This window comes from Triturus cristatus, chromosome 6 (genome assembly GCF_964204655.1).
Source record: "Triturus cristatus chromosome 6, aTriCri1.1, whole genome shotgun sequence".
Classification (NCBI taxonomy): Eukaryota; Metazoa; Chordata; class Amphibia; order Caudata; family Salamandridae; genus Triturus; species Triturus cristatus.
The window spans coordinates 506,235,243-506,258,690 of NC_140589.1; the positions used below are offsets into that span (position 1 = coordinate 506,235,243).

Genomic DNA, 23,448 nt, shown 5'->3' on the forward strand with positions numbered 1-23,448 from the left:
CCGCAGGAATACTATGCAGCTTATCGAGACCTGCTGGTCCCCCACCTTGTAGAATTGTACTGGCATGTTGCAGAGACCGGGTCCTTTCCCCTGCAGACTGATGTGGCAACCATAGTGATAATCCCCAAAACCCAGCTGCCCTCCGCTTCTTGTGCATACTTCCGCCCCATTTCCCTGATCAACACTGAGGTGAAGATCTATGCCACGATACTGGCCTTGCGCTTGCGTCCGCTTCTAGGCAAACTAATTCACACAGACCAATGTGGCTTCATACCAGCATGTAGCACTAGGCATTGCTTGTGATGCCTCCATCTGGCTTTGGCACACCGTCAACACCTCACACCCTATCTGACACTCCTCCATGTCGACTTTGAAAAAGCCTTCGATACCGGGAGAAAGTTCTAAAGACGATGGGCTTGGGACAACAATTCAGATGCTTAATACAAGTCCTATACTCCAACCCCACAGCCAGAGTCCTCACTAACGGAGCCCTGTCAGAAGCATTTGCCATCCAAATAGGCACGAGACAAGGATGTCCCCTCTCACCTCTCTTATTTGCTCTGGCTATGGAGGCCTTGGCATGCCTCATTCGGTCGGACGACTTGATTAAGGGATGGACATAGGAGAGCTACCACATCAAAAAAATCGCCCTGCACATGCACGATGTCCTGCTTTTTCTGGCGGACCCGGCCAACTTTTGCCCCGATGTCTCCAGACTCTCCAGACCTTTGGGAGTGCCTCAGGACTACGTCTTAACCTGGCAAAATCAACCCTAGTCCCACTTCATCCCTCCAGGGAATGCTTCAAGTGGCAAGCATCCATCCCCATCAGGAGACAATCCTTCAAATATCTAGGGATATGGATTGCCCTGCTCCCCAAATTGGAATGGGTGCTCAATATTAACCCGTTGGTTAACAAAACCAGGGTGGACCCCAAGCACTGGCAGACCCTGCCGCTCAACCCTTTGGGGAGAGTGGCCCGGTTTAAAATGATGATCCTACCGCGCTTCCTTTATATTATCCACAATTCTTCCTATCACCTCCTGCACATTTGGTTCAGTATGGCCATGAGATTCCTGGGGGGGGGGGGGGGAGGCCACGCATCGCCCTTGCCTGATGTCGGATTCCGCCCTTTGATGGGGGCACAGGCATGACTGACCTACACCTATACTATATAGCTACCCAACTTTTGGTCCTACATGACTAATTTACCGGGGGCTGGTCTGACCCAACCTATAAAATAGAACTCAGAAACCTTGAATTCCCCCAGATTCAAGCATTTCTATACGGAAGCCCAATAACCACAGCAATGCCACCGATCCTAGGGCCGTCCTGTATGGCTCTACGACACACACATTGGGACCAGAAACTAAGCCAACAACGCCCTGTGGCACGGCAAATGGCTGAGAGAGGTGGCGACACTCGCGGGATTCACACGGTGGGATCATATTGGCATAACGCTGCTGGGAGATGTTTGGGTGGGAGACTACATCAGATCATTCCAAGACTTACAAGAACGCTAAAATCTTCATACCTCCCAATTTTATAAATGCCTTAAACTACGTCATGCCCTGGGCCCACACATCTCCGCAGGTCAAACACTCCCCAAGTTCAGCCCACTAGAAGCTCAGGTCATGATGGGTAACCTGGGGAAAGGCGGGGTCTCTCGGATATATCGCACCCTTATTAACAATAGCCTGACATTACTCAACCCACTCTGGACCCGAATCCTCCCTGGAGGATGAGGACGGGTGCGATGCCCTCATGGCCCCTAAAACCATTACAACCTCAGCCAGACTCTGCTTAATTCAACTACACTACTTACACGTTGTTTATCTTAGCCCAGAATCCCTTTATAAAGCGGGCCTGTGCCCCTCTCCTGGTTGTAAGTGTTGCAGCCACGAACTGGCGGACTTCTATCACATGACCTGGACCTGTCTGTGCCTGGCCTCATACTGGGCTCCGATGGAGTCCGAGCTCACACACATCCTGGCCTGGCAAGTTCCCCATGATCCCATACGACTTCTTCTAGGGGTCATGGATGGACTGGACGTGTCCCGGTCGGACAAGGTGTTCCTGGGAACAGCCATCACAGTAGCTAAACTCGATATTGCTGCCACATGGGCACAACCCAAGCCCCCAAGTGTAGCCAGGTGGCGCAAGGGAGTGGACTGGTGTGCCACTCAAGAGAAACCCCTATGTGAAGCCCGGGGCTGTCCTCCTAAATACCGCAGGGTATGAAGTAAATGGACGGACCAATTAGACGGAGTGTAACTGCTCCTGTTTATGTGCGTGAATGTATAATTTGTACGTCGGGGCTGGGGACTGGAGTGCATACCCGTTTCTAATTATTGCAAATGTGACTTGAGCTGCCGTAATTATAATAATCAAATGTGTCTAGCTGCTTCTGTATGTTTTTCTTAGAAATCAATAAAATAGTTTATCAAAAAAATGGCAAAAATCTAAAAAGGGGAGCCCGAGAAATGAATTTTTTGAAGTTTTTTTTTATCATACTTATTTTTATTACATTTTTCATATCATCCACTCATAAACATGGTAATACATTTAGTCCTTGTGCTTGTTTACATCTGTTGATATTCTATTTCCTTGTACAGATTCTTTCGGAGATTCGGAGTCCTTTTCCCTGCATTGCCTCTGCATGTATTACCAGAGGATTTGTATTATATTTCAGTACAACATAGGAAATGAAAGCTCATAACAATCACCATATATACATCCCTTTCTTCTTCCCAGAGCCTCCCCTCTCCCGCCAGCCCCCGCTCTTGGAGCCATGTTTATTGTAATGCATTTGCTTGTAGGTCGGGAGGAGAGGATAGTGAGGTCAAATCCAAATGCATCTGATAACAAGGATGACAATAACCGTTACAACAAAGAGAAATCAAGGCGGGATAGAGAGAAAAAGAAAAGAGGAGACCTAGTACACTGGGACACATGAGATCCTGGGTGTCCTGTTGGGTGCTATCATGATCTGGAGGAGAAACAGATCTAGTTGGAAGTTCAGTTTAAATTTTGAACACGTGTAGTGCTCTAAACCTCGTAGGGCAGGTGGTTAAAGGAAGTCCCCTCGAGAGAAAGTTAACCAGTGGTCCCCAGGAGTATTCAAAGTTTTTTAATTCATCCCTATAAATGTCACTCATTTGCTCCATGGCTAGAGCCTGCCATAGACGTGCATGCCATTGTGTGAGGGACGGAGCTTCTTTCTTTTTCCAAGCGGCCACAATTGCCGTTTTAGCTGCTCCTAAACAAAGCCACATTATGGCTTGATCAGCTTTTGTTTGATATTTCAGGCCTGGGTCTCGGAAACCGAGACCCGGAAAACTCGGAGATGTAGGGATCGGGTAACCAAAAATCTCTTTAATTTGTGCTAGTTTTTCGTCCCAGAAGGGACAGATTGTTGGACAGTCCCTCCATATATGGCGGTAGTCTCCCAGTAGCCTCTCCAACAAAGCTCTGATGTGTTAGGGAAAATCTTCTTCAGCTTTGTGGGGTATAGGTACCAATCATAAAGTACTTTATAGTGAGCCTCACGTTGACCTAGCGAGTGATTGTGTAGTTTTATGTCTTTCCACAGGTCTTTCCATTGCGTGTCTGTAATGTCCTGGCCCAATGTGCGTTCCCAGAATTCGAGATGTCTTGGCCTTCTAGATGGCAGTGTATGTAACAGAAGAGAGTTTAGGAAAGAAATGACCCCTTCGCTGAGCTCCCTCCCTTCACCAAGCATCTAGTGTTGTAATTTTTGGAAGTTTTAAGTAGAAATAGTGCCAATAAGCAGGAAGTTTTAAGTAGAAATAGTGCCAATAAGCAGAAAATGGCAATTATACTCCGTGATCCTGGTAGAACAGGAACTAGGGGCAATTTGATGCTGACCATGATGGAGCGTGTGTCGGATACACTTACCAGGAATTTCCTGGTCAAAGGTTTTACCGTCTGACTTTACTTCTTGAAGTCCTAACCCACTACAGGAGTACACTTCTGACGCCACCAAGGACCACTCGTGGGGGATGGTACTTAGTGGCTCACAGGGTGGCAGGCAGATGCCAATAGGAGTATCCAGTCCAGGTCTAGTTGAGCTGTTGCCGTAAAGCTCCTTGTCTTGCGGTGGATGTCTTCGACATAACCCAGCAGAACAATTGTCAGGCTTAGTGTAACTCAGTTGTGTATCATGTCATGAATGGTTGTGATGATCATCTTCCAGTATTAAAGTATAGTGAGGCAGGACTAGGGCAGACGTAGAAACCTGGCATGCTCTTCTCCACATCTCAGGCACTAATGCAACTTACTCAAGTCTTCATCCTGTGTTGACTCTTAAGTATGAAATAAGCTCTATGCAAGAACTTAAAATGTAGTAACTTGTGTTTATGATTAATGGAAATTGTGTTTGCTGAACACAGTATGCTCACTTCCCTGCTGTCAATTCTTCCTTCAGGTCTAATCCCAAATCAATCGACACCTAGTGGCTTTGTTTCCCCCATATTGAGAGGACAGGGCCTATATCCTGGATACCGATCTGGTAAAGTCTGTGGATCTGATCACTTGTGTGAGCAGCGAAAATTCAGGTGGCTCTGGAGGGAACTCCAGGGTCTCCTCGCGCGTGGTGTGATGTAGCCAAAAAGAGATAGAGAAGAGCGAAGAATACTTCCGCGCCATGCGAGGCTCCGCTGGATAAAGAAGGTCACCGGCTTGACCCTATGGGCAAGAGGTTCTCTGTGCTGGTGGCTACTTCCATCAGAGCCTCCAACGCCATGGCTATCCTGGGGAATACGACCGGCAGATGTGGTCCGACATCTGATCTCTGTTGGAATGTCTCCCTGAGGAAAGAAGAAAGAGATAAAGGACATCCTGCCGGAAGGTGAAAAGGCCTTATCCGAGATTATCGAAGTGGACCTGGATATTTCGTCCACCACCGTCCGGCAGATGGCTAGAGTGCCGGTGTTGAGACACCAAGGTTGGCATAAGGAGACCACATTCTGTCCAGAAGTACAAACGAACGTGCTGGATATGCCATTTGACAGAGAATGCCTTTTTGGTAAACACATGGACGTCGCACTGCAGTCGATTAAATTAGATACTGACGTGGCGAAATTGGTGGGGAGCTTGCAGCAGAGGAGGTTTCCGTCCTTTCAGGGCAGGAATAGAGACCAGTATCTCTCTCGACCGCAATTGCAGCAGCGTTTCAGCCCTATTCTCAACAGGGTTTTCGATCACAATATTTGGCTCAGGCTAACCGACCAAACACAATGCCCTCTTATTCTAGAGCATCGGGACACCGCCATCCACCAGCAGGAGTGAAGTCTCAGGATGCCAACAAGAAAAAATGAGAAATCACAGGCCCCTGTCACTGCAGTCCATGTTATTTTGGTCCCGCCTTATTCAGTTTCTTCAATCAATGGAAGCTCATATCTTCTGACAAATGGGTGTAAGATGTATTCCATCACGGTCGCACAGTGGAATGTGGTCATCAGCCTCCAAAATTCCCTCCATGAAAGACATCACATCGCCATCTTCCAGTTCTCAAAACAAAACCAATTACTCCTCTCCAAACCAGCAATCGAAGAGGTGCCATACAATCAGCGCAATCTGGTTTTATATTCCTACTTCGTTCTGATCAAGGAAAGTGGAAGCGAATAATGGACCTCCGGTTATTGAACAAGTTCATCAAAAATCAACCCTTCAAGATGCTGTCTCTTCAGGAGGTTTTGCTACTCATGGTTGCAGGAGACTATCTAACCTCCCTTGATCTTCTAAATGCATATTTCCACAGCCCCATACATCCCAAGCACCGAAGGTTTCTCAGGTTCGAGGCGGCAGGGTGACATTATCAATTGAAGGTGCTTCTCTTCGGGTTGAAGTCAGCGCACAGGGTCCTTTATCAAGTGCATGGCGCCAGTGGTGGCATTTCTCCGACGGTCAGGTCACCAGGTATTCACCTACCTGGACGATTGGTTAATCAAAGCTTCATTCTTCCAGGCGGCCAGGAAATCCACAGGTGCCAGTCTACAACTTTTTCAGTCCCTAGGTCTCAAGCTCAATGGGGAAACTTCTTCCCTGACCCTCTCCTGGTCGCTAGTGTTTCTTGGTGCAATCCTGGATACAAAGCTTTCAAAGGCCTTTTTCCACAGAAGAAAGGATTTAATGCCTGCAGAAAATAACACAATTACTGTCTTCAAAAAGGTGCGTTTCTGTAAGAACATACATATTCATGCTAGAGTTCATATAAACCTGTATCCCGTTAATACCGAGCTGCCACCTGCAGATGAGGCCTCTTCATGGGCAGCTTGATGCCCTGTGGGTTCAATTTTGGGGCTATGTCGACTACATTTCGATAACCTTAGAAATGACCTCAGCAAGGTTCTGGTGGATGGTCAAAGACAACATCTCTTAGGGCCTCTCCTTCCTCCCTGCAGTATCACAGGTGATGATGATATCGGACACCTCCATGGAAGGAGGGGGAGCCCTACCTACAGGATTTAGCGATCCACAGCAAATGGTCCAGACAAGGAAGTATTGTGTTACATAAATCTAGAATTTAATGCGCTTTTTTCTCGGTCTTCAAACCTTTCTTCCAAGGATCGTTGGTTCTCGTCAAAACAGGAGGTTGTGAGGAGATCTCAAGGTCTCTCAGCCCAAGAACAACAAATATGGGAGTGGCTGATATCCAACCGAATCTCATTAAAATTGGAGCATGTACCAGGAGTCCAAAACGAGTGGGTTTAATCCCTCAGCAGGGACACCAAGCACTGTCATGAGTGGGTGCCGAACCAGAAACAATTGCATTAGGATTTCCAGTCTTGTGGGTTTGCAACCCTAGATCTATTTGCTACATCCTCAACAAAGATGCAAACTATTCACAAGTAGATTTCCTCAGCCAGGTTCTTGGGGGAAATGCCTTCCAATTCTAATGGGAAGGAATGTTTGCTTACGAGTTCCCTCCATTTCCTGTCATCCCAAAGATTTTACAGAGGCTGAAACGAGAGCCTTGCCGGCTCATCACCGGTGAGTCAATACTGGTACACCGAGCTGCACCCCCTATCAGAGAGCTCTCCCATTCAGTTCTGTCTGACAGAGGATCTCCTCTCTATGAACCAGAGCCAAGTGGTTCATCCACAGGCTCACACTCTATTTATCAGCCTGGCTCCTCACCGCGTTAAATTCGGAGCACTAACAATTTCTGACGAATGCAAAACAATCCTACAGAAAGCTCGAGCTCCTTCTACACTCAAGTGCTATTCGACAAAATGGAAGTGGGTCAGTTCATGGTGTGCTACAGTCTTACCATCCTTTCTCCTTGACACCTGAACAGATCCAATACTATCTTCTGCATCTTGCAAAATCAGGCCTTACACATTAATCCATTAAGATGCACCTAGCGTCAATCTCCAGAATCAGACTGCGTTCTGGCAAATTGTCCTTGTGGTCTATTCAGAGCTTACCCACCTATTAAGCCTCCTCCAGTGCTCTCGGTACAATATAGAATGGTCCCAGCAAACAATATTTAAACAGACCATACATAAAACGTTGTAGTCGCACAAAATTGACAACAATGTATAACAGTGATGAGTAGCAAGTGTTATTTAATCACACTGCTTCATTTGAAGGAATACATTAGTACATATATCAAAATTCAAATTCATACATGCTAAGTGCCCAAAAGGACAGGGATAAAGAAGGAGAGGAGGTAGGTGATTCTCGTGAGGATAAAAGAGTGTGAAGGGAATATGGAAATCGTGTAAGCAAATAATGCCAAGTTCAAATGACAAAGTAATCAATTATGGCATAATTATTTTGCCAGGGATACATGGAATGTTCATATAATTCAATAGCTAGACCACGCAAAGGAAACGCAGTCAAAGGATCTGCTTCACATGGTTACCCCCACATTTTGCTGCTGTAACAGTTTTTCGACTTTAGTCTGGCTGGGGCCCTGCCATTCAGCACCCCAGCCTAGCTGCTTCCTCTCTAAATTGATTCAATGTACCTTAGGTACATCAGATTGGATTATGAGGTGCCCTTATAAATCCCTAGTATATGGTATACTATGTACCCAGGGCATAGGTATCCCAGAGGCCTATCAGGGGCTGAAGCATGTATTATGCCCCCCCTGGAAAGCCCTCCAAAATGACACCACAGGTCTGCTACTGCAGCATGGGTAAGGTGGTGCATGCACCCCTTACTGAGATATAGGTTCACTATATCTCACCTATCTCTGCACATAGAAACCTATCAGTCACCCCTGTGGCAGGCCTTATCAATCCTGAAGGCAGGGTGCTTGGTTATATGTGAGAGGGTGCCCAGGCATGAGCTGAGCCCCTCTGCAGCCTTCGGAATCTATCCTCCGGGCTTGTCAGTAGTGCAGCCTGACCATATACTTTTAAGTGCATTATAACTAAACGGTTAATGCTAACTTTGGACTGGCTGCACGGAAACATGTTGTGTTTGGTGTCAAACACCTTGGAATCATACCCCCACACCAGTAACTGGTGTGGGAGTATGATCCCACCCTTCTAGAGGGAGAGACATGACGGCACCGGTATACCCGGTACCAACTTAAAAGAGCCCTGGCATCACAAAATGGATGCTGCAGCCACAGACACGGGTCTGACCTCCTGCTGCTGACCAAAACTCCGGCAAGGGAGGCCTGGACAATAGGTTTCCTGTCACAGGGAGGTGTAACCTCCTCCCAGACAGGCTGATGTGTATTGGGGCTGGGTGGGAGCACTCTCAGAGTGCTTTGAAGTCCTGCACTGGGGGCACATTTGGTGTCCCTGTGCATAGTCCAGCTCAAACCGGTTCAGGGGCTGCCAGCCCCTGCTCTGGCGCGAAACTGGACAAAGGAAATGGGTGTTGCCACCCCTCTTCCCAAACCCTCCTATAGGTGGGTCCCCTGAGTTAGTCCAACCCCTTTCTTAGGTATAAGTAAGGAACCCCTAGCAACAGGACTTTAGATATCCCTGGACGAAACTCTGCAACTGAATCCTGGAACTTTGACGCTCTACTCAAGATTAGAGGACGAGGACGGAAGAAATCTCCCTTGGGGTCAAGGAGTGACTCCCCTGCTTGGCAGGCACCAACGAAGCAATTGCCGGTCTGCATCTCCGAAGCTCCCGACGGACTCCGAAGTATCTGCAGCCCAGGAAGAGGATTTCCAGACTTCTCAGAGGCTGACCCGAGTCCCCAACAAAGCTGAGACCTGCAGTCCTCGTGAGTAACGTGGAACCGGAACTCCTGGTCACCGTGCTCATTTGAAAGTGCATTGACTTCTCGACGTCTTTTGAAGTCGTGCTTTGTGTTATTTGTAGCTCCCACCTCAAGCAGAGAATCCACTGAAGATTGTCGGCCTAGTCACCCCGAGTGACCCGTGGGCCGCCATTTTGTGATTTCTCTCGAGGTCCCTTCGCGATCCCTGGTCCGTCGAGTGGTGGGTTACTGTGAAGGCAACTTTGATTTTCCTTGGGTTTCCCTGGTTGCTCCAGACGTTCCCTGACTCCCCACCGGGTGGTGAGTCCCTCAGACCTTGTTGGTCTGCACCGAAGCATTTTTATCCTTTCTGCTTGGGTTGCTGTTGCCAAGGCTTGTTGTGTCCAATCCGGGCATCGACGCCGCAGCACTCGACATCCTTCGTGGGACAGCTCGAATCCAGCTCCTGGTCGTCCTCGACGCCTCCTGGTCCTCATAGCTGAAGAGTCAAGCATCACCTTCTTCACCTGAAATCACCCGACATCGGTGGGTATTGCCTATCGTGCCCCTGGTCACTGGCTAGTGACCCAGACTCTGTCCTCTCTGCTTTCAGGTTCCTGTCGACTTCGATCCAGGCTTGGATCTCTTCGGACACTTCGCATCTTCCCGGCAGCAGCACTTACTTGCCAGCTCCCATTGAAAACGACGACGTGACCCAACACCATTTGACACCTATGCACCCGGCTTCCCTGGGTGAGGTAACTCGAGTACTCCGGTGCTCCCGTGGGTGTTGACCCTAGCACTTCCTAAGTCCAAAAGGGTTTGGTCCTAGCTCATTTCTAAGTGTCCCTAATCTTTAAAAATCAAACCGCGACTTTCCCCATAGAAGCTAACGGGAGCTCGCGCCTGTGTTCTCACACTGCACACGGCCCCGTGGGTCCCCTGTGTCACTACCTTGGGTGGTTCCTTGGGGTCCCAGCGATTCTACAGGCTCTAGGCCTTGTGTCTAGTTAAGTCGTGGTTCTTATACCACTATTTTAGTATATGGTTTGGCTCGCCCCTAGGGCCTAACGTGTATTTGTGCTATTTTACTGTAATATTTGAAGTGTAACTTAGGTGTTTGGACCTCTAGCCACATAAAGAGACTAGTAGGGTGTGTTTAGAAATAAATACATATATTTTATATATATACCTGGTGTGGTTGCCTTTCATTTAGCCATTCAAGAGATTATAGACTGGTAAAACAAGCTGCTTTACATTCCTTCAAGACTTAGCCTGAAGGCTGCTCTCCATAGCTACCACTAGGATAGCTTTCAATAAAGGTTGTCTTTAACCTATCATCAATAAGGGGTTGTTTGGACTGGTGCAAGGTGCCCACTATAATTAGTGGACAGTATATGCCAGGCCAACTTCTCAAACACTTGACTGCAGACTTGCCTCTTAGTTAATTAAATGCATTGTCACCAGGGCTTGGCCTGGAATGTCTCTCACATCATGTTTAAAAACTATTACTTTTAATAAATACATAAAACATAAAGTAGCAGCCCACTGTTATCTGCAGTCAGCAGAGTTTACAATGAAATGGCCACAGAATTTGTCACCGACGTGGTTCTAAAATTATATAGTGTGCAATGTTTGGAAATAAAGTTTATGCACATATTTGTCATTTGCACATCATCAAGTAAAGTGTTTTGATTAGTTTTCCTCCAATTTTAAATCTTTGTTTGCATCACACTTCTGAATTACAAAAAAAGTTATTTCACAATTTCTGATCTACTATTCATTTACATGCTGTCCAAATGTTGTTTTAGAGAAAAAAACACATTTTACTGCATTTTGTTTCACAATTATTGTCAAATAGCTTGACAAAAAGCATAAACTGTAAAAAGAGACTTTTTCCAGGAACACATGAGCAACAATTAGTAAAAAGACAAACTTGACATTGGACCTGTGTCCTTGAGCAGTTGCCAAATGTGTCAAGATAAAAAAAGATTTAAAGGCGTTTTAATTGCTCATTCACTTTCTGAATGAACAGAACACCTGTTTCTTCCAGCTCAAGTTTACTCCACAGCTTAAGTGCTAAAAATAGCTCGACCTGCTAAAATTTCACTTGCAATTGATATTTACTTGTCTACATCCACAGGCTAGCTAGGATATCTTTCTTTTATTTTAATTAACTGAAAGTTCTCTTTCTCCACCATGTGCTGGCACCAGGTTTTGAATTGCTTCCTCTACAATTGTTTCCCCCCAGTTTTCCTGTGATATTAAATTTATTTAAATATTGATTAAAATACTTTCAAGATCATCTTTCCGATCTTGAAGAAAGCAAAACATCTAAACATTAAGGGGCCGATTCTGATCTCTGTTGGAAAGCCTCTGACCTTAGGTCTGAGGCTTACTGACAGAAATCGTCGGTTTCACTTCTGACCACTTAATTACAATTTAGGCAGTCGGAAATGAAACTTGCTGGTTATTCCGGCTGTATTCCGACAGGCTCAGGGCAGATGGCCCATAATCCATATGGACGGCGTTCTACACCGTCCGGATTACGATGCTTCGTTTCCGGCAGGCTTTCCATGCCGGACTTTCGGACATAGAAAACCTGTCGGAAAGCGCGTTTGGGGGCCCCCAGCAGGTCCCCTTTCTGTTCGCAGCCTCCGGTTGGGGGCCAAGTGGGCACCTATGGTGCCCCCTTGTTGATCCCGGCACCGTTTGACAGGCACCCTAAGGTGCCTGCCACGCGGTGCAGGGATCAACACAACCTCCCATTTCCCTATAGGAGCTTGTACTATGGCCGGTTTACGGCCATAGCACGTGCTCCCATAGGGAAATGGGAGTGTGCGATTGCACCATGTGTGGTCGCATTGTAATTAGGTGATCGGGACCGCCAACCGGTGGTCGGTCGGACCCGTATCCGCGATGGCGTCTGCCCGACATCATAATAGCCCCTAAGAAGGATGCACTAAGCAATGTAAATTGTAAATGTTTTAAAAGGCTCCCTCGAGTTTTTGACCTGTTAAGTCTGATTTGAAAACTTGCATATGTATGTTAAGAAAAATTGATTCAGCACAGCTTGAAAGGGATTATCATTACTGATTAGGGCCCACATGCAAATTAACTGTTTTAGGTATGGATGCAGGTGAGATAAAGTATATGTTTTTGCAGAGATTAAAATATTTTGGGATGCTTTGTTCGAAAATTGGATTTTGTCCTTGATAAAGCAACAACATTGAAAATCAATACAAACGACAAGTTCATGTCCTTAATTGTGTTGATTCATGAAAGATCATCAAATAGTTTAAATTAATCTACAGAATCAAAATAATGCTCTGTTTGATCTTGTCATTTGATTCTATTTACCTTAACAACATAGTTCAAAGCAGGACCCAGGCTTCCAGACCCTCAGGAGACCTCATGCATCAAAAGAATGCCAAAGAAACACCTGCTCAATATGGAAATCAAGATTAAAAGCACCATAGCCAGCCAGAGTGTGCTATAAATACTGACTCATGACTAAAAGTAGGCTGTGATTATCCCACAGGAACATGGATTTATGGGAATTGAAGCTTTTAGTGTCCCATTGAACACATTGCAGTTCCAGATATCCTATCTAGAATTGGCATTAGAGTTGCAGTCTCTTACTTGGCCTTAGCGCAAACAGCATCTGGCAGTTGTCTTTTAACCATCATCTGTCATTTTTCAATTAAAAATTAGTTTATCTCAATGAGTCTTTCCAGGAACTAAGCTATGCCAATAACCAGTTACTGTGGCAGTGCCTTCCTTTTCCATTTAGCTAGTAGTTCTGCCTCAGGAAACTTTTCAATCTTGTGGAACATACCCCACAAGTGTATGGCAATGCAATCTAAGTGATGTTAAGCAGCTTTGACTTCCTTTTGCCATCCTTTAATTCAGTGGTGGCAAACGTGGTTAACGTAGCCTTAACTCTATGAAATTATTCTGCTCGCTTTACAACAACAAGCAAAATGCCCAAACTGTTAATGTTAAAGTGGTTGGTGGAAAGATTATTCAACCTACTGATGCAGTCGAACTTAACATCATGACCACAATAGTCCGTCACCTTTCCAGTTGTTTTGTCTATTCCTCTTACCATAATTGGATAGGTTTTGCACACGGCTTATGATAAAAGAGCTCTCCAGGAAGCGTGTCTTCGAGCACAGCCTGAAGAATGGTGCTTATACTGATTCACTCCAACTAATGGGTCTCTTGGTGCTGGTCATATATGTAAACAGGTGAGTCTTAAGCTTCTTTCTTTTTTTTTTTTTTTTTTTTTTTTTTTTTGAAAACCTTTATTTAACAGTTCAATAAGAACAAGTATGGGCCTACAACCCCCCAGGGCCGGCCGCTAAACAATCAGGGCAATAACGACAAGCACAAACACAGGCAGCACTTCGGGGAGCAAAATCGTACTACTATTACAGTGAACAGCGTAAGTAGGGCACCAAGAGAAAAGGTTTTCATTTTATAATGAGACAAGGCAGTAGGATCAGGTGACAAGCAATTTTAAAACAACAATCACGGATCTGCAGAGTAATGAATGTTAGCGATTTACAGCAATCTGTTAGGTCGATGGCGCAAACACAAGAACATCAGGATGGGGAAGAACTTAATATACAGTTGCGCCCGCAGGCCCCCGCCGAAACTCCCCAAGAACACCTCGGAAGTTGTGAACACATGGCACGGCAACGAGGCATAACTACAGGGAGTGTATCACGCTGATCCCAGAAAAAGAAAGAACAAAGAGAGTCAGAGAAGAAAAAGGAGGCCATGGAAAAGAAGATGAAAGAGTACAGAATCCCCTCCCCCAACCCCCCACCCTGCACCTCTGCAAATGAGTACGGCCCCCCCCCCCAGCAGTGTGCCTGTCGCCCTGGAACCAGACCCGAAATATAGAAGAGTAGGGAAAAAGAGGTAGGAAAAGACCCCCACCGGGCGGGGGGGTAGAGAAAGTATTTATAAACTTGGAGGAGGGCCTTCATAACAGACCCCCGGCGTTCTCCCTCCCGCACGGTAAGGTTCCCCTAAAGTGAGCAAGGAACAGCACCAAGACAATCTTCTCAAACCACGATGGGGAGCATTATGCACCTATTGTGCCAGTAGCCACGTCAGGAGAGCACGCCACCCCTAAGCCCGCCCGTCCACCAGGCGACCGCCCCGGAGGGGGCAGCCTCATCCCTGACCACTCTTCGGAATTCTGCCCATGTCAACCCCTCGACCCAGCATCACACCCAATGCTCCCAGGCAGAGAAATGTCCAACAACGAACGAGAAGCGACACACACAGGTGGGGTGGGAGTCTCTGAGGAACACAGTCCGCCGCGTGAAGAAACTGGCTTCCCAGGGCTGCCCTAGGATCTGTACTGCATGCAGGGTTCCGGGAGGCAGAAGCAGCCAAAGCAGACATTAGTTGCTGGAGTTGTCCCTGAGTCGTGGGAGGGCATGTACGGGACGAGGCCACCACAGCACACACAGGTCCATCGCCTCCGGGAGAGATCAGGCCCTCAGAAGGTCGAACACACTGTAGCATACTGACCGGGGCGTCTAGTCGTGCACTAACCTCAGGGGCGGCCGCCACAGCATCATCCTGCGCGCAGTGTGGGTAGTCTCTGCGTTCGTGTGAACAGGCGGGCCGCCACTGCCCCAACTCCGACGCAACACCATCGAGCCTATTCCCTAGGATCACGAAGCCATGAACAAAGGAGGAGTGAAGAGTACCAAGAGCCTCGAGGAGGTCGCCGTACCCCAGCTCAGCTCTCTGCGCTCGTGCCGCCATACTCCCAGAAGTCGTACGCTCACAGGCCCGCCGCGACCCAGCGGACAGGATGGTAGGCTTCATCGCCCAAAGATGGCCGCCAAGTATGCCCGACCCTCACCGGGGCCGAGACAAACGTCGCGGTGTCCACGTCGCGGGTGGCCGGGTTCCGGGGGCAAGCAAAAAACTATCCTTGGTCACGGGCAACAGTCGTCCACCCCACGGACCAGTCCCCGCAGAAATCCGGGGGCGGCCCGCCGCGATCGGGGCAGGATACGGACGGCGGCCGGGCAGCTCACCAGCAAGGCAGGGGCAGCCACCGGAGGATCCAAAATTTGCACCCCCGGTCATGCACTCGGTCCGCTACGCTGGACAGTAGAAGTGACCATGTCGAAATGTAGGCCGGGTCCGGCACCGCTCCGGTGACCGACTCCACCCAGTCACCACTGGCCGCTGTTGTCGCACTGCCACCCGGCCACGGCGTCCACTCGATGTCCCGGCTCCAGGGCCGCGTCGGCCGCAAAGTTCAGATGCGATTTTCTCCGGCGATACCGCAGCTAGCAACCTCGGAGTCAGACAGTCGGGAGCCCCCCTCCTTCAGAAACACGACCACGTAGCACAGGTTAAGGATCTCAGGCAGGATATCCGTGCGGGATGCGGAGGTTCACGGAGCCGGGAGTCTACGCTGCCGTCCCGGTCGCCATCTTGGCTCCTCCCACCTTAAGCTTCTTTCTTAATAGCAGAGAGGTGGAGCGTCAGATTCTAGTAGAAGAGTATGCCAAATACTAGGGACCGAAATAGAAAAGGATAGGTCAGCCCTGGGTGAGAAGAATGTAACGTGGGTCAGTCAGAATGGTCTGATTGAAACTTTGAATTCTCACGATTCGATGTAGGTTTATACCCTTCATCAGATAAATTGATACCACTTGACGAGGCATTTATATGTACGTAAGGCCACCTTGAATCAGATGAGTTCATCCATGGGAAACCAGCTCAGAAGCTTTGTGTTCTGAGCTATCTCGAGTCTTTAGATGTGTTTCTCGTCTTGGATAAGCTGTAACAAAAAGGCATTTCAGTAACAAGTGTGAAATTGTGACTGTACAAGCGACCAAGGTTGAACAGGTGGGTCAGGCTGGACCTTAGCATGCCTAGTCCCAAAATGCAGCTACTCACTACGGATATTACCTGAGAGGACTGAGTAGCCTGATCTTCAATAATAACCCCTATGCATTTCACTTTGTCTGTCCAGACAAGTTGCACATCAAAAAAGTCCAGAGGTTTCAGAGTTGAATCTTTTCGTTTGTCTTTGGACCCTACAATGATGTTTTGCAGTTTTGGAATTGTTGGGTTGCAAATAATTGGCAGTAATAACAGATAAAATGTTATGCAAGGTTAATTTGAACTCTTTGGAGGGAGATGGATCTCTAATGTAAACTGGATTGTCATCATTGCATGACTTTAAAACTTCGCTTCAGGTTCTGTTAATTTAAGATCAAAATCAACTTTTTCTGACCTTGTAGCAGGAAGAAATAACTTTTGGTAAGAACTGTTATCCACCTTTGAATCTCTTGACTTTTTAGTCTCTTCAGTACATGGTTGTAATATATAGAGCTTCCAGTGCTCTTTCACCACAATGGTATCATGTTTGTGATGGGAGAATTGACCAAATTCTAAAAGATAAAATATTACAAGTCAGCTGATACTCATATGTAGACTCTTACAGCCTTGGTGAGGCGAGTAGGAAATTTGATCTACTGACCACAGAGGGCTTCTTTTATTGTGTTATCTCTAATGCTGTGAAAGTAATTACGTACATCATATAATTGTGTAAGAGATCATGTTTGGAATGACCACCCTAAATTTTTCATAATCTGTCTAGCATATTAGAAATGCCATAGAGGTAACTGAGAGTTTAGTTGGTACACTGGACTAAGTTTATGTAGAACTATAACGCAGCAGTCTCTTGGCATCTGTTTTCCCCACAAACGGTTAAAAAGTACCTGAAACATATTTTACTGTATGTTACACTGCAAGAATTGTCGGTAATGAGTGAAAAGAGAGTTTACATACATAGTACGTATATTTTTGGAAAATCTTCCCAATAATAGGTTTAGTATGCATATTTCTGCTTTGGAGAGTGCCAGTGAAGTGGGGATAAAGTGAAAACAGCTTCTAAGTGATTATGGAAAACCTTGGTGTGAATTTGTGTAAATCCTTTGAGGATGTTTTTGGGCATATTTCTTTAAAATAATAAAATGTCCGATATGTGGTGATATATAACCAGAAATTGGTGTTTCTAATGAATTCTACATTTATTGGAAACTTTGTTTTGCTTCCTTCACCAACCTTCGATACCTTTTCTCTTACAGTGCATGCAAGATGTGGGAAATACCAAGGCAAGAAAATTGTATGAGGCAAATCTACCAGAAAACTTTAGAAGACCTCAAACTGACCAGTATCCTTTTGGCATTGAAGTGTTCAGTAAAAAAAAAATATCTGCAATTAATTTCCATGTTATTGTTCTAGAATGGGAAGCTCGTTCATATTGCTTGAAAAAGGTTCTCTTTCAGGTTTCCATAACACGGTGCTATGCTAAAGACAAAATCAGTTTCTGTCCTGTGGGTGTAGTTATAGTTGTACTTTCTCTATTTATTGTAAGTATGTTACCTCTTTAGTGTATAAGAGGTGAACACTTCTCCTGAATGCCAGTGTGCTTTGACTTTTTTTAGATAAAAAATGCACACCCGTTTCTCTTTCAGAAATAAGCATATTGTGATCATCTCCAGATTGGTTGTTCACCTTGCTCGACACTGATTTAATATATATGTCCTACAAGACATTTCCAACCGGTCGGTTAAAACCAGTTCTGTTCAGCATGCCATCCTGGAGCACCTGCTGGATATGCGTTTTTTTCTTCCTCTGTACGCCAATGCCCAATTACATGTCCAGACCTCTATTTACAATCCTCCTTCGAAATCCTTAAAATGGATTAAATCACCAACATATTCTCCTTCCAAACATTAAGATACTGCCCTTTTCTAAGCTCTTCGCTCTGTTGTTAAACCAATAGTCTGCCATTTTCTTAGACTCTTCTTCTTTTGCAGCATCTCACTAAAACCTTGATCGGCACAAATCTAAACATGCATCAATGCATTAATATCTTTCTGTTCACACCCATAACAACAATCCTATGTGTAGCACTGTGATTCAGGAACATTGCTGCATGGAATGCTAAAATGTTCCTCTGATGATATCTGCAAACCAGAAGTATGAAAGAAAGAGCAGTTTTTTGGGTGCCTGGCTCTAATGCATGTCCATCACGAATGTGACAGCAGAGGCGCTATTGAACTCTTGCTGTGTTTCAGTGGCTGTTCAAGCCAATTTGATGAATTATAAACCTCGGAACTCAATGGAGTTGTTGGAGGTAGAGGGGACCTTGAGTGACTATTTGCAAGTATACATTTTATTTATTGGATCTATCTTTGCTACCCTGTTTTTCTTTCTAGGTTTCTTTCTTTCCTGCCTTTCTTCATTCCTGCCTTCTTTCTTTCTATCATGTCTTCTTTTTTTATTTCTGTCTTTTTTCCTTATTTCATTTTTCTTCCTTCTGTCCTTCTTTCCTTGTTTCTCTTCATTCCTTTTCTATTTTATTTAATTCTTTCTTTACTTGTTTTCTTTTCCCCTTCTTTTTCGCTTGATCTTACTTTCCTTCTTTTCACTGCTTTCCTTCTTTCCCTTTTCTTATTTCTTCCTTTCTACCTCCCTTTCCTTCTCTTTTCTGCTTCCTTCCTTTCCTTATTTCTTCCTGCTCTTCTTCCCTTCCTTATTTTCCTTTTTCCCTTTTTTCATTCTTGTTTTGTTTTTCTTTTTTCGATTTTCTTTTCTTCTTTCCTTCTTTTCCTTTTTGTCTTTTTGTGTTTCCTTCTCTCCTACTTTCTTGCTTTGTTCCTTTCCCCTTCTTTTCTTTTTTCTTTCCTTCTTTTTCCCTCTTTCATTTTTTTCCTTTCTTCCTTCAATGTTTTGCGTCTGCCGTCAGCTTACATCAACGCTAAATATAAGTTAACCACTGTGTCTATCTTTCAACCCTGTCTTTCTTGCTTTTATTTTTGCCTGCTTTAATTTTTTTGTTTGTGTCTTTCTTGCCTTTTTTTCTTAAAGGCCAGAGGCTAGGAGGCAATGCCAGACCAATTGGCTTTTTATATCTTTGTTAGACAAGACCTTTTGATTATACTAAAGTTGTGTATAACATACTTACTTATTGGGGTTTTCAGCCAGCCTTCATCCACTAGTTTGTTGTTACATAATTCACATTTTATTTCCACCCACTCCCGCAATGTGTCATCCCATGGTAATATCTGCTTTTTTTTTTTAGATCAAAATAATTTTTGTCTTTAGCCAATTTGTTTGGTTTTTCTTTTTGATTGAAGAGGGCCTTTTACAAAAATGATGACCAAAAAAGAATTGCCAGAAGGCTGGTGGCCAGCACCAAACCAATTGTCTATGCCAGTGCCTGTTATTTTATTGTTTTTGTATTGTTGGTGGTTTTTGAGTTGCCCTCTCCTTCATTGTTGGGAGGCATTTGTTTATCCTTCCCTTGATGTTCAGTGTGTTGTCTAGTATGACTGTGTGTTTGCTTTTCTTTGTTATGTGAAGATGAGATGTGTCGCAATTAGTATGAATGTTTAATATTTCATTGAGGTTCCAATTGATGTTGTCACCAGGTTCTAGATTTGTTTACTTTGGAATTTATAGCGTCTGCTGGGGTTGTAGTGTCTGACCTTGGAGGTATCACAGGGTTGTTGCCAAGTAAACGTCTTCTGTTTCCTGAAGAAAATCACTTGTCATTTACAACATTCATTTAGCCAAAGAACATTCTATTCCCTCACTTGTCCTTTTCTGAACTTATTTAACTAACTTGAATCTCACGTGGTGTATGCAGCGTTTGTTGCTGCAGAAAAGCACAGCAAGTTGTAGAGGAGTTCTCAACTAAATCTAATTGCTTTTCACTCATGCTTCGGTTTTTCGAGTCCTTGGTGTGGGGCCGAGGGACAATCTCACAGCTGATAATAACATCGCGCTATGATAGTTTTAAGAGCTCATAATCAACATCTCATAATAATTTTAGAAAATCAATTATTTACTTTTGGTTGTATTTTGAAGAGACTGCATCTTTGAAGCCCTCCACAGTCAGAAACCCCACGGGAGACCCTTATCAAATTCAGTTAAATACCGACAGTGCAGCCCTAATAGGATTTGCCATTGTGTTTTTTAAGCTTTGCTGTTGACACAAGGCAGGCAAATAGTATTGTGAAAATGTTAAAGTGTAATTTCTCTTGTGGTATCGGGTTAATTATAGGCTGCATGTATCTCTGCATGACAAATCATGAGAGTTTTACATTAAGCTTTTCAGTATTAGGATTCTGGGTCTTATCAGTACATTTTAATTACTTGAGTTAGCCGAGATTCATTGTGCAGCAGAGCTAATCAACAGTTATGTCCCTTTGAGGATACCTGCACTTTCAACGTTATCCTCCCTGCTTTCAGTAGGATGTGCCTGAAAACAGACGATTTCATTCTTTGGAATCTGATAGGAATTTCATTGTCTACAAAGGGGTACCTTAGTGTAAGAAAACATTAAATGGTAGAACCAATCTGTGGGTGTGAGCTTGTGCCAGGTGAGTAGCATCTTTTGCTGTGATATCCCAAAACATCCTGATGGTTGCAAATATTGTTCAAACATGTTGACCATTACAATTCGCTAAAGTTGAAACTTTATACAGCTTTTGGTTCCACATGCCTTACTGCTTTTCGCCCGTGGTAGTCCAATCTCTGAATAATTTGTTTGTTCTTCTGTGACCGAGATAGCTTGATTCCAGTAGACTTCTATTTAGAATTGTATCTTTTCCCACAAAATGACTATCCAAAAGGGAAGCTGTTGCACTAGTTGGCAGAGGCTTGAGTGTCACTTTAAACTAAGTCACTTGTCTCCTGAAGTTGATGTAGCCACTGTGTACTTGATCCCAGTGCATAGGGTTCTTTTAGAGCAGGATTCAGCCATAGTGGAGCCTGCTTGCATACCTTATGGTTTGTTTGATGCTTTCAATGATGGTACATTGCACTGTTGTCCTGAAATTGTTACTCTCAACGTAATACTCGATAACAATGCTTACATTCTTATTGAAAACCAAATTTTTAAGGTTTGCAAGTGGTAGGGAAATAAATGACACAATGTAATTGGCCGAACTATTAAAATGCAAACTGGTTGACGAGAGTACCTCTGCCCCACTCATATTCTCAGACTGGCCGCACATAGCTAAATCCATATCTCAATATTATTTGGAACGCCACTTTGAAATTCGGCATCTTCCCGGTCATCTGCAAACAGCCGCATCTGCTACCACTCTTAAAGAAAGCAAATGCGGATCCGAGTGTGCTCAAAACTTTGAGCCCATCTCACTTCTGCCAGCTCCTGCAAAGGTCTTTGAGACATTGATATAACCACATAAACAAAATAGCATACCGGACTATGCTCAGGAGCTATCATAATTTGATTAAAGCGGCACAAAGGTTGCACCTATCCACCATAGCACAAGCTTGAAACTCCTCTCAGGAATTGTATTAGTCATGAAACTCTTTTCTGAAACTGCGTACCAGGATGACCTCTATCACAGCTTCCCAAAATCTCTGCAACTCTTTAGCAGATTTTTTTGAAGAAAAAAAATCAACCTAATCCTACAAGGGCTTCCCCCCCTAGCTCTGCATTCTTAAAGATGGAAGCCGACTGGAACCATCCACACTCAATGCTACTGTCAGTTTAGGTGACTTAGATCCTTGGTCCACAGAACAGGTGTTGAAGGCTCTGGCAAAATCCGGCTCGCCCAATGATCCTTGCCATCCCAGGGTCGTGTCTAGTCTTGCCCACTATCTGGCACCATCCATAACAATATTATTTAACCTAGTAAAGTAACCCGGTATTTGTAAAACGTGAACTAATCACCCGTAAGGCTCTTAAGGCGCTGGGAGCCATCTGGGAGATTAAGTGAGCTATTGCCCAGTGTCACATGATGCTGAGCGGATCTACCTCCGGCAGTGGGAATTTAACCGGGAACCTGACGCTCCGCAGACAACACCCAACTCCCTGTCTAATTTTGTCCTGATCTCGACAAAGCGAAAACTCAGTTTGCACACTGTCTGAAATTGCCAACTGGATGGCCAACAATCACCTTCAACTTAACAGTGAAAAATCTGAGATTGTGCTTTTTGCAAAGCACAAGAGATATGGTCAGAAGACTGTTGACCCCCCCCCCCCCCCCCTCCCCCCAATCTTGGCCCAGCCCCTTCCCCTAAGCAGGTGGTAAACAATCTGGGAGTAAAGATTGACCACCACTGTCCATGAGGGATCAAGTTACCTCCACGTGCGGCTTGTGCTTCCCCACAATGAGGTCACTGAAAGTATTCCCCTGGCTTCCCCCTACCGCCAGGATACCTTTCTCTAGGCTGTTATAATTTGTCGACTGGACCATGGCAATGCCCTGTTGGTATCTGCCATTGACAACCTACTTGCCAAAGCATGGGGACTGCCTTGTTGGAAATGTCATCTGTAAGATTCGGTGGACAACAGATCTGCTGTGGTGGTGGTGTTAGATTTATCGGCAGCATTCGATACAGTGGCACACTCCACTTTTTTTGAATAGTTATTTTTTTTTCCTTCAGAGTTTTATATAGCGCTAACTTGACCCAAAGGTATCGGGTATCAGAGCGCTTTACATGAGCACCAGTTGCTTACACAAGGACACACTCATTTTTGTTAGGCCTTTTTGGCTTTCAGGGCACAGTCCTGTCTTCGGTTTGATCATTCCTAGAAGAGAACTCTGGATAACTACAAACTCCCAGCGGGTTTTCCTTCACTCTTTTTCCTCCTCTTCCAAACCTCTTCTCTTTGGCGTGCCTCAGGGCTGTATGCTTAGTCCTTTGCTCTTCAACCTCTAAGTTAGACCCCAACCCTATCTCAGCCACATAAAAATTCACTCAGTGGATAGAATCGTCCCTGGATGCAGTCATCCCTACTAAACCTAGCTATAAAAGGGCAAGAGAGAAAGTGTCACCATGGTATTCACTTAAGCTTCGGGAATATAAACAAACCTGCAAAAGACTGGAAAGGAACTGAAGGAAAAACTACAATAAATTAAGTAGACAAAATCTCACAGAGAGTCTATAAAACTCTACCAAACTGAAATAAAAAAAAGCAGAAGCACTTTACTATTAAGAAAAAATTAATTCAGCAGCTAACACTCCTCAGGAAATTTTTCGCATCACGAAGAATCTTCTGGAGCTTTTCTTTCTAGTGACATCACCTGATGTCACCCCAGCCTGCTGCAATGAACTTGCAGAATTTTTTCACAAAAGAATACAAGATATATACAATATATTTCCCCGCTTCCCCTGCCCTAGCGACCTTTCCTCAAGAAACAATTCCTCTCCTGAC

The 23,448-nt window shown here is 45.0% G+C and overlaps 1 protein-coding gene across 2 annotated transcripts in view; it reads left to right on the forward strand.

The window, feature by feature from the left end:
* Window positions 1–23,448, forward strand: part of SMAP1 (small ArfGAP 1) — a 924,147-nt gene that overhangs the window by 318,433 nt on the left and 582,266 nt on the right. For both annotated transcript variants that reach the window (XM_085610917.1, XM_085610918.1), the window contains exon 3: window positions 17,333–17,418. In XM_085610917.1, coding sequence (XP_085467043.1) covers window positions 17,333–17,418 — 86 coding nt within the window. The remainder of the gene's footprint in view (window positions 1–17,332; window positions 17,419–23,448) is intronic.